General features: G+C 30.8%; 1 protein-coding gene across 1 annotated transcript in view; it reads left to right on the top strand.

Moving 5' to 3' along the window:
- Positions 1–11,600, top strand: part of CycB (Cyclin B) — a 49,317-nt gene extending 37,717 nt beyond the window's left edge. The window contains exons 6-8 of the mRNA XM_075368724.1: positions 3,865–3,983; positions 7,521–7,662; positions 9,905–11,600. Coding sequence (XP_075224839.1) covers positions 3,865–3,983; positions 7,521–7,662; positions 9,905–10,045 — 402 coding nt within the window. The 3' untranslated portion in view covers positions 10,046–11,600. The remainder of the gene's footprint in view (positions 1–3,864; positions 3,984–7,520; positions 7,663–9,904) is intronic.
- The last annotated feature ends 1,111 nt before the right edge of the window (positions 11,601–12,711 follow it).

The following is a 12,711-nucleotide window of genomic DNA, read 5'->3' as shown; positions in this document are numbered from 1 at the left end:
CATTACTTTTGTTTTGTATTTGTTTATTTTCATGCGATAGTTTTTGCGTAGGACTTCATCTATGCCATTCATTGTTTCTTCTAAATCCTTTTTACTCTCGGCTAGAATAACTATATCATCAGCAAATTGTAGCATCTTTATCTTTTCACCTTGTACTGTTACTCCGAATCTAAATTGTTCTTTAACATCATTAACTGCTAGTTCCATGTAAAGATTAAACAGTAACGGGGATAGGGAACATCCTACTATTCTACCATTCTACTATTAATCTGAGGCCTAAAATTGCTTCCCTTGTCCCTATACTTTTCCTGAAACCAAATTGGTTTCTCCTAACACTTCTTCCACTCTCCTCTCAATTCTTCTGTATAGAATTCTAGTTAAGATTTTTGATGCATGACTAGTTAAACTAATTTTTCTGTATTCTTCACATTTATCCGCCCCTGCTTTCTTTGGTATCATGATTATAACACTTTTTTTGAAGTCTTGACGGAACTTCCCCTTTTTCAGAAATATTACTCACCAGTTTGTATAATCTATCAATCGCTTCCTCACCTGCACTGCGCAGTAATTCTACAGGTATTCCGTCTATTCCAGTACCCTTTCTGCCATTTAAATCTTTTAATGCTCTCTTAAATGATACTCTCTCTTTTAATGATCTCAGTATTGTTTCTCCCATTTCATCCTCCTCAACTTCCTCTTCTTCCTATATAACATCATTTTCTAATTCATTTCCTCCGTATAACTCTTCAATATATTCCACCCGTCTATCGACTTTACCTTTCGTATTACATATTGGTGTACCATAACACATTATTAGATTTTAATTTATGTACCCCAAAATTTTCCTTAACTTTCCTGTATGCTCCATCTATTTTACCAATGTTCATTACTCTTTTCACTTCTGAACACTTTTCTTTAATCCACTCTTCTTTCGATAGTTTGCACTTCCTGTTTATAGCATTTCTTAATTGTCGGTAGTTCCTTTTACTTTCTTCATCACTAGCATTCTTATATTTTCTACGTTCATCCATCAGCTGCAATATATCGTCTGAAACCCAAGGTTTTCTACCAGTTCTCTTTGTTCCGCCTAAGTTCGCTTCTGCTGATTTAATAATTTCCTTTTTAACATTCTCCCATTCTTCTTCTACATTTTCTACTTTATCTTTTTTACTCAGACCTCTTGCGATATCCTCCTCAAAAATCCTCTTTACCTCCTCTTCCTCAAGCTTCTCTAAATTCCACCGATTCATCTGACATCATTTCTTCAGGTTTTTAAATCCCAATTTCATTATCACCAAATTATGGTTGCTATCAATGTCTGCTCCAGGGTAAGTTTTGCAGTCAACGAGTTGATTCCTAAATCTTTGCTTAACCATGATATAATCTATCTGATACTTTGCAGTATCGCCTGGCTTTTTCCAAGTGTATATTCTTCTATTATGAATTTTAAATTGGGTGTTGGCAATTACTAAATTATACTTTGTGCAAAACTCTATAAGTCTGTCCCCTCTTTCATTCCTTTTGCCCAGCCCGTATTCACCTACTATATTTCCTTCCTTGCCCTTTCCAATGCTTGCATTCCAATCTCCAACTATTATTAAATTTTCATCTCCTTTTACGTGCTTAATTGCTTCATCATCTCTTCGTATACACACTACATCATCATCATCATCATCATCATGGACGCTTGTAGGCATACAGACGTTAACAATCATTGTCCGTTTAGGTTTTGATTTTATCCTTATTACAATAATTCTATTGCTATGCGTTTTGAAATATTCTACTCTCTTCCCTATCTTCTTGTTTATTATGGAACCTACTCCTGCCTGCCCATTATTTGAAGCTGAGTTTATTCTAAAATCACCTGACCAAAAGTCGCCTTCCTCTTCCCACTGAACCTCACTAATAACTACTACATCCACATTTATCCTATCAATTTCTTTTTTTAAATTTCCAGCCTACCAACCTTTTTTAAACTTCTAACATTCCATGCTCCGACTTGTAGAATGTTATTTTTTAATTTTCTGGTGACCCCCTCCTTAGTAGTCCCCACCCGGAGATCCGAACGGGGAACTAGTTTACCTCCGGAATATTTTACCAAAGAAGGCGCCTCCATCATTGCTATATGAAAATGCAGAGAGCCACATTTTCTTGGAAAAAAAGCAGCTGTAGTTTTCCATTGCTTTCAGCTGCGCAGTACTCAGAGGACTGAGTGATGTTGATATGGCCGTTTAAGTCGTCCTGATTCACGCCCCTAACAACTACTGAAAGAGTTGCTGCCCTCTTTCAGGAATCATTCCTTAGTCTGGCTCTCAACAGATACCTCTCCGATATGGTTGCACCTTTGGTCCAGCTACTCTGTATCACTGAGTAGTCAAGCCCCCTCACCAACGGCAAGGTCTCATGATTCATAGAGGAGGAATAGCAATTATATTTTGGAAATAAAAAAAATTTATTGGAAAACCACTTTTGTTTCAATGAGATTATAAAAATTGATTGGTTGTTTAAATTGTAAAAAAAAGTAAAGCAATATTAATGTAAATTTAATTGTTTAAATATTAAAAAAGTAAATTTTTTTTTTTTAATTGACTACCGTTTGATTAACCAGAAAGTAAAAAAATAAAAGGTGTAATGTTGTTTTTTATATTTTAATCTGTATTATACATTATATTTATTTTTTACACATTTTTTTTTCATATATTATCTTCCATTTTGGTATCCGCCCTTTCAAAAATGGACTTAACACATAAACAAAAAAAGCTGTATCTACACTGGCAGACATACCCTAATGATTTTCATTAAGAAGTTTTCAAGATATTGTTGAGGTTGTTAGAAAACTGCACTGTGTTCTGGTCATTTTCAGTAGAGTTTTAAAGGAAAATTATTGATTTTATTTTTTCTGTATTTTTGCGTATGAGCATGTACTGTATGTATGTAGCTTAAAAAAGTAGATATGAGTTGGTGGACATAGACATTATGGTTTAAATTTCAACATCTTCTACTCAGCTTTCCGCCATTACGCATGGAGTGTAATAACAATATCCTCTGTTATGTTTAAATTTTGTTCTTTACCCTGATTGATTTACCAACCTTGAAACTTTTCCAACTTTCACCAGCTACAAAAGTTTCCGCCATGAGTTATTTGCAATCAATGCAAGTATTACTACTATTTTCGATCACTTTTGTTTGTAGACTTAGTAAAAAAAAAGGCCCTTATCTCTTTGTTTATTAGATATTATACAGTACTTTTTCAACTTCTCCATTTTCTTTTCCTCTAAAAAAAATTCCTTTCATCAGTTTGGAAATGTGGTGAAATGGAAATCTTGTTGAAAGTAGCATATTTTTTTTTTTGTTGGGAAACTAGTCAGACTGCTGATACAATTCTTTTAGATGTTTGTCATGACACATTTTCAGTGCTTAATCTCTTGAAATTTTTATTAATATTTTGTTAGAATTTTAGCTGTGTAGCAATTAATGATGTAGAATTAGCTGATTAAGCTTCTAAATAAATATTCTATATTAAATGTAAATAAATGTTTATTTGTCATAATTTGTTTTCGTGAATAAATGGTCAATTGTAATTGCATAGTACTACTGGAAAAATATGTCTGGTAAGAAGTGGTTGCTATAAAGGAGGCCATCCTTTGCCTTTGGAGTCCACAAAATTAAAATAGATATGTTAACGTTGCAGTTTTGGCACATTTTTTTATTGTGCCTATTTTTTGACACTCTAGATTGTCAAATCTGTAGTATTTTTTGTTTTTATTGTACTGTAGGAATTTTATTTTAAACATTTTGATATCCCATTAATGGTAAAAATAAAGATACTGTGAAAGTGATTTAATTAAGATTTGTTATTTTCAGGCTGATCCAGAACATCATGCATGTGCTAAATATTTTTTGGAACTAGCATTAGTGACATATAATTTACGTCATATTCGACCGTCACTGCTAGCTGCTGTTGCCCTTTTCATTGCATTTTGGTAAGTTTTTATTTGTTTTATTTTTAAGTTTTCTGTATATAAATTCATTACTTTTTTCATCAATAAATTGCAGAGTAAAAATTCATCTAATTCTTAAAGATTAATAATATACTGTAAGTATATATACTAAGTTGCTGTAATATTCTTCATAAATGACATTTTATTTTGTCCAAACTACTTAATGGAAAAATTTAATTTTATATTGGATTAAACTTGAATCTAAATATAGAAAAGAGGATTTGTAGAATTTCAATAAAACCTGTAGGAATCATGGCATTAAGAATAAAAAGTAAGTTAAAAAACATATTAAAAAAGTTTTTAATTCTGACATAACATTTAAAAAAGTTTTTAATATGTTAGCTGTGGTACCAGTTACATATATCTTATAACAGCATTTGTTTATCATGAAGATTCCTATTCCGTTAATTTTTTTTTTGTCTTGTCATACTGAGAAATTTTAAAGGTTAAATTCTGTTAATGTTATCAGAATTGACTGGTACTGCACCATTTGAATATAAAATTCTCAAATTCTATTAATGACTGATAGGTAGAAGAGACAAAAATTTACAACATGTTGGTGCCCTGTAACACACCAGTGAAAATGTAAATACCTGATATTGGATCTTGTAAGCCATGAAAATTACATGTTGAAAAAATTGGGACCCTGGGAATACACCTAAGGGGTGGGCTTTGTCTTGGCAGATGGAAGTGATTAAGAGCAATATATAAAATAAAATCCGCATCATATAAAATAAAAATGCATACAAGAGCATTTTCTTAGCCTCTCTCACTTCAATCTTAACACTTAATCTAATGGTGTGCCCTTGTAATTTGAGAATCCATTGGAAGGTTGGGTAACTGAGGTGGGAATCTGGATCTGTGAGCAGATAAATGTTTATGGGGCTCTGGGACCTAGTTCCAGACCTGCATCTTCTTAACCTGATAATCTTAATACAACAAAGATATCTCGGGCAAAATAGCAATGTAGACCATAAAAGTTGTGAAGTGAGGAAGGGATAACCCACAATCAGGCTGGCCAGGATGCCTTAAGAGGGCAGTCCCTAATCTGTATAGTTCACACTGGTAATAATCCACTTAATATGAATTTAAATTATTCCGAGAAAACAAAGGGAAGTAGCCAGACAGGATAATGAAATTGTACTGGAATGAACATAGAATAATTCCTTTTTCATTGGGAAGTATTGTGGATGAGATAAAGAGAGATTCAGAATTTGTATATTAGAGATTAGCGAGATAAAGAAGAAAGCTGTAAGAATACTGATTTTGGAAAAAGGTCATGTTTTGATTTACTCAGGGGTTGAGAAAGGATATTAGAGATTAGCGAGATAAAGAAGTAAGCTGTAAGAATACTGATTTTGGAAAAAGGTCATGTTTTGATTTACTCAGGGGTTGAGAAAGGAGGTAAGGCAAAAAAGGGTTGGCATAATTTAAAAAAAAATTATACAAGAAGCTGGTTTAGTGGGAAGGTCATTAGTTCTAGAATGCTTAGAGCAAATTTAGAATTGGAAGAGATAGTGTCGTTTGTACAAATACATGTTGTTCCAACAGAAGACGCTGCTGTTGTTTCTGAAAAGGTTACTTTTTATATGCATTTGCAAAAAACATTTGATGAAGCTAGAGATTATGGGGAGAGCATATTGTTGTGTGTAATGAGAGAAGGAAATGATAGGATAGACAATAAAATGGGAGGACGTAATTGCATAGGAAGGCTTGATATAAAATAGACAATTAATGAGAACAGGTGTAGAATATTAGAATTTAGAAGAGATAACAACTTTCTAATTGGTAATACCTTCTACTCACATAAAACTATACAAAGACAAATTTGAAGTACTAGCAAGAAATATGCGAGGTACAATAAATTTGCACATTCAATAAGTGTTTGATGTAAGGTTACTGATGTTCAGAAGTGCAGAGCTTAGTGCACATTATAAACTGTTGATAATGAACATTAGATTTAGAACAATAAAACCACAGAAGAAAAAACATAAAAAGATTAGGGTAGGTGAATCAGAAAAGAAGAAAAGAATAGAATATGAAAGGTGAAGGTGTTGGCAGAACAGCTTGAACACAGGGAAAATGAGGTTGAAGCAGCAGAGGATCCACTTGAGATAGCTTGGAATATCTTAAGGGAGATATTGATTAATAAAGCTACACAAGTCTGTGGAACAACTATAGGCTGTGATACTACTGTGAAATGAAGCTCTGCTGATACTACTCTGAATGAAGCTATTGCTGTAAAGTAAAAACATTTCACTTCATCAAAAATGTTTTGAAAAATACTAGTTTCACTTTGAGAACACATCTTTATTTGTTTGAATGGCCTTGTATAGACTTGTTTATCAATGAATTTTAACAATGCCTAAGTGAAGTATATGTTATAGTTAGCGAAATGAAATCTGCACGACTGGCTGGTAATCATTAAAAATACAGTAATATGAAGAAATTACTACTACTTTTCACTTCACCCTTTGCAGCTTCCAGCCCAATTTCTAATGCAAGCAGGTGGTGCTAGCATCCCGATGTAGGAAGTTAGGGAATTATAATCAGGTAAAATAGTTAAAAAATCAGGGAAATTAGCATTAATTAGAAAAAGGTTAGAGAAATTAAAATTAGATTCATTGGGACATTCATGGATGGGTGTGCAATAAACCAGAAGATAATTTTCATGGTAAATGTGTCATGAAGATTGGTTTTTTTGACTTTCCATGTTTTAAAACTGCATTAGAAATTGGGCTGGAAGCTGCAAAGGGTGAAGTGAAAAGTAGTAGTAATTTCTTCATATTACTGTATCTTTAATGATTACCAGCCAGTCGTGCAGATTTCATTTTGCTAACTAGAACATATACTTCACTTAGGCATTGTTAAAATTCATTGGTCTTCACAAGGCCATTCAAACAAATAAAGTTGTGTTCTCAAAGTGCAACTAGTATTTTTCAAAACATTTTTGATGAAGTGAAATGTTTTTACTTTACAGCAATAGCTTCATTGCTGCTACAGCTGCATAGTTATGAAGGGAATTCATTCATTCGTACATTCATAGTGTTCTGCCATTAGTACAGGTCCCATCACGGCTGCTGTTCTCCAGCTTGTGTTCTATCCTTTGCTAACCTCTTTATTTCCGCATATTTTCCCTTTTCCATAATCCCATCCATCATTTGATTCCTCTCCTTTCCTTCCATTCACCAAGCCTTCTATCGCATCCACTAATAAACACCTTCTCATGGAATGTCCTAGCCAACACCATTTCCTGTATTCAATCACATTTAGCATTTTCCTGTTCTCTCAGAGTCTATTTAATACTTCAGTTATTAAATGTTCTTTCCATCTAACATTTATCCACACCCACATCTCAAAAGCCTAAATTTGTTTTCTGTCTGCCTTTCTCATTGTTCATGATTCAGTGCCTCGTTAATGAAACATTTCATTAATCCTCTTCCTTAACACTAAGTAGAATAAAGATTGCAGTGCCTTTTTCATTTTTATTGATGTATTTTCTCTTTGTTGAATTGGCAGTGTGGTTGGTGAAGAGGATCCAGGGCCAAAAATGTGGTCAGATTGCTTAGTATTTTATTCTACGTATACTTATGTTGACATTAAACCGTATATACCAGTATTAACTCGAACAATTATTGATGCAGAAAACTCAAAATTACAGGTAAAATATTTTTTTTTTTACTTTATCAGCAATTTTTTTTTGTCTTGAAGTTTTACTAGTTATGATTTATTTCTCTGTTGCTTTTTTTTGTAGTGCTAGTATTTTTAGGGCTTTTATAGATTATCCCATTTTTGAAATCCTTCCTCTTCTGAAAAACAAAGCATTGAGGATAATAAAAGCACCCAATGTAGGGGGTAAATTTGTTTACTTCCCAAACCCTACCCTAAATGCTTATCAAAATTTTATATAATCATCAAAGAGCTTATTAAAAGTTAAAAAAAAAAAATTAATAAGTAAACCATTTATACTTTCTATTGTGATGCAATGGAGTTTTAATGGTGTGTATTTCAAGATCCATTTTCGGTATTTTAAAAGCTGTTTGCAACATTTGAATTTAGTTTAGTTATTGAATTCATTCAACAGATGTTGTTAAAACCTAAACATTGACTTTTTTGACATTGCTTGTTAATTTTTTCCCTACTGCAAAATAACGCATGCCAACTTATGGCATGGTTTCATAGATTGCATCACATATGTTCATTTTTCTACAAAACTGTGTTTACCTCCTTTTGGTAAAACTGTGGGTTACATCTTTATTGACCTTGCTTGTTTCATTGTGACTATTATCCTACTTGCTAAGATTCTGCAGAATCACTTAATGAGTGAAACAGATTTCCTCATTTTATGTGTATTTTTATTTCACTAAAAATCTGTTGCATGTCTGCCTACTAACTACCCAGTCATTAAAAATTAACTATTTTACTTGCTGAAACATTCTGTCTTTAACGATTCCTTTCTTTATGGAAATAATGATAGGATAAAACTTTGTTTACTATGGTTGTATTATAACGTACAAATTACATGGCAGGAACCAGTATCATAATGAGGGTCATTATGAAACAAAATTTCGTTATTATACACGTGTTCAAATGATCAAAAGCCTACTCTTTTCAACCATTGAACAGTCAGAAGCGTGTATTGTTTAACGTATCAGCTGGCAAGCAGAGGTTAATTTGAAAGTACACCTAATAGGTAAAAGTTTCTATATTACACAGTTTATTAATTGTTTATGTTGGATTCTGAGGTAACACCGATTGATATTAAAGAAAAGGTAGAAGTTGACTAATAACATATTGCCACAGAAATTGTTTTATATATTTTTTGAAAAATCTAAGAAAATATTTGTAAACAATGGATTCTATCATTGATTTAAGTCAGTAATCCTATAATATATTTTCTTAGCCATAGGTAAAACATGGTATAAAACTCTATAATGGCCATTAATGCACTCTGTGAATTTTATGGCATTCGCAAGGCTTGTGTTGTAACTTACTTCGCACTCATTCAGTAGTGGCTCCTTGCCTATGTACTGTTACCTACAATTACACTATGTAAAGAAACAGTTGAAAAAATATGATCTCTTGCATACAACATTAGCAGCAAGATGGTATTGGTCCTGTGAACAACATTACTACAAATAGCTGATTGTGTGTCACAAAATTATTAATTTTTCTTTTTAGTATTCTATTTGTATTTTGGGTCTGTGGACAAATGTAAAAATATTTTTAGAAAAAATAAACCTTAATTTTTACTTAAAATGGGCAGAAGACCAAATAATAATCAATATTTTGGTTATGATTAGTAATAATTTTTCTCTGATCCTTTCTTCTACCTTCAACTGGCGTCTCTTCCAGACACACTGGAATAGTGCAGTAGTTATTATTATTGATTGTTCATTTATTTTATTAAGAGCATAAATGAAATTAAATTTGCTTCTATAGATATTCATGTAAATATTGCGTTACTTGATGACAGTCATTCTTTAAAAGGTTCTTCAGCCTGACATCCTTCTTTTAAATAATTTTTAATCGAATCTCTTTTTATACTCTATTAAAAGTTCTTGAAAAAGTAGTATATTTATGATACATCTCACCATTTCATATTTGTTCATTAAGGGGTGTTCATCAACCAATCTAGCTTACTTACTTCTTGCAAGAGTCAGTTCATTCATCATACCCCCCTTTTTTTTTAATTTAGTAATTTATTTTTGTTTTCCATACTGGTGAATCAATCTCATTTTTTTAAGTATCAAAAATCCATTCTATTTGATTAAATAAATTCTATTAGAGATTCTGTGTTTCATTCACACAGCAATTGCATTATACCAAGAACATTTAGTTATTCTAATATCTAAAAACAAAAAAAAGTGAAAATTTATGAACTGTTAATTTTTTATTTTTAGGCAGTCCGAAGGAAATTCTCATCTAGCAAACATCATAAGGTAAGCATTGCAGTATATCAACGATCAGAAATTTTGGAAAAATTAGTTAAACTTCATAATACTAACGTAAAAAAGAATAACATCACTTCAACCAACAAATGATTCTAACTAATTACAATTATTTACATCAATAATGTTAAGATACAATTTAAATATAAAAAAATTGCCTTCCCTGATCATGTTTATCCAGTCTAAATTTTGTACTGAAGAGGTAACTATTTCCATTATATTACTATTATTCTCATAGTTGTATATTTATTAATTTTTTACTCTTTACTATTTAACTTTTATTGTATCTTTTAAAAAAGATTGTTTTAATTTTTTTTTACATTATATTTTTAAAAAATGAGTTAAATGTTATATTTTTATAGACTCACTTTTTCAAAAAAGAGAACTGACAAATTTTTTCATTGTGTTTTCCAACCTTTTTGTAACATTTATTTTACTATGTCTATAATTATTATATTATTAATTAATTTTAGATTTAACTTAGTTTTATTGAGTGATAATTTCATTATAGCATATAATATAAACTTAATTTTAAAACAATGAATATATATTCTTCTATGTATATTATTTTAAAGATTGTGATTGTTAATAAATAATTAAAATAATCCTTTTGTAACTGGTTTTTTTTCTAAAAATAGAAAGGCTAAATCAAATGTCAAATTGATTTTTTATGTACTAAAATCATTTTTGAAAGTTTAGAATTAATTGTATTGTATAGCAGACTTTTTCATGTGATTTCTCAATTATTTTCAAAAACTTATTTGTTAACTTTTTAGAGGACTTAGGCTACTTCTGTACTTTAAGGTATGTTGCAGAACTAACCCAAGAAAACTTAGTTTTGGTTTAAAATTAAACAAAGAGAACTTCTGCACAAAATCTTTTCAAAAGTTTAAAATTGAATTATTACTCTTTCTTTTGCTTCTTATTATTCTTTGTGTATTACTTTCTTTATGCTATTACAATACTTGGTGTATTTATATTACTGCAGTCTTCTATTAATTAAAAATTAATTATAAGAGATTTCTTTAAAAAACATTATTGAAGTATTAATCAAATTAGGTGAAAGTAAAAAAAACACAAATTATGAAAAACAATTTTTATTTTTAAAAATACCAATACATGTGTGCGTAAGTTTTTACTATATTAATTTGTTCAATTACAAATTACAATTGAAAAGCTTTTTAAAAATATTGAACACAAGATATAATATTATAAAGAATTACAAAAATACATTGCCATAAATGAAAAGAAGAGTCTTTTGTCATTTCTTACCAGTCATTCTAACCATATACTATGTAGAAACATTTACATTACAAAAAAAAACTAGAGGATTATAATGATATTCAATAAAAAATGTTGGAAAATAATAATTAACTTACACAAGGAAATTGTTAAATGTTATTGTAAGAAGCTTTACTTCTTGGTTTTTAGACATTTTTCACATTATTACAACGCTTTAAATTTGATAGTAGTGATGGTAAGCTGTTGGTATTATGTTTTTACAAAGAGCCTCCAGATCCTTTAATGTTTTGGTACTAAATTGTAAACTGGTTTGGAGAATGCATTTTTGATGAGCTAACTAACCCTTCAACTTTTTTCTTTGTTCTTTTGTTTCTTTATTTGTTTTTTACTTGGTTCCAGACTCAATATTAATTTCCTTGAAATTGCTTTCATTATATTTATATTTAAAAAAATACAGTCTTTGCGTTTTGTAATTTAACCATAAGTAGTCTTATTTTCTGCCACTTTACTGTATCTCCAATCTAATTCTTATCCATGTTGTTGAATGTCTCAGTTCTCAGTGTCTGAAAGTCATAGAACTGTTCCATTTCAGTTATATGATATGGAGATTTTCTACACACTGTTTTTCTATTGTGTACCATTGATCTGGGACAAAAATGGATATATTTTTCGACATACACTCAATGCTACTATGTACACTGTCCCTCCCTCATTTTGTGTATGCTCGTTTTCAAGAAAACAGTGTGTTATTTTGATGCCTTGATTAACAGCCAAGTACAGGTACATAATTGCAGTGTTTCTGTTCAAATTTTGCCCCCTGCAGTTGTCTGAAAAAAAAAATTTCTGTTTTGCCTTCCTTAACTTTTGCTTCAATAAACTTAAATATGCAACAAGCAGTTTTATTAGAATCTCTTTGTACCTTTGTTTCATCCCACATGAAGCAGTGGACTTGTTTTTTATTTAAATTATAAATAGTGAATTGTAACTAGAAAGTTTTCTTTTATAATACAACTGCGATACTTCAACATGAGGTGTTTGCAGAACTTGTTGGAGGTTATAAACTCCTGCAACGTATGATTCTTCCACATGAGTCCTTTCTTTGGCAGTCTTTTGCTTCTCTTGCTAATTTTTTGTTTTCCAGATGATCATCAATGATCAGTGGTTTTCTTAATTTCATTTTTTTGTGACTCATTTTTATATTTTTCACATAAATCGCACAAATCATTTTTTACTACTAGGAAATCTAAACAAAAACAAGTGTTAAAAATATGTCTATACATTGATAGTTTGCAGGTTCTTGTTGATTAACTTTGCTATATTCCTTGTGTAGGTTGTATACATTTTACCACATTTAGATCTGGATCTAAATATTCCTTAGTGGAGTCTTTTCTAGAGTAGTGACTTTCCATTCTTGGGAACAAGTTTTTGTGGATTTTTATGCTTTACTTTATTGTATCAGGTAATCTGTTACACTGCAATTTTTCTCGATTGTCAGTTTTGAAAATTATTTTCAGTGT

This window comes from Lycorma delicatula, chromosome 6 (assembly GCF_047948215.1).
Source record: "Lycorma delicatula isolate Av1 chromosome 6, ASM4794821v1, whole genome shotgun sequence".
Classification (NCBI taxonomy): Eukaryota; Metazoa; Arthropoda; class Insecta; order Hemiptera; family Fulgoridae; genus Lycorma; species Lycorma delicatula.
Note: the sequence above shows the minus strand (reverse complement) of the source record. Positions and strands in the feature narration are given on the sequence as shown.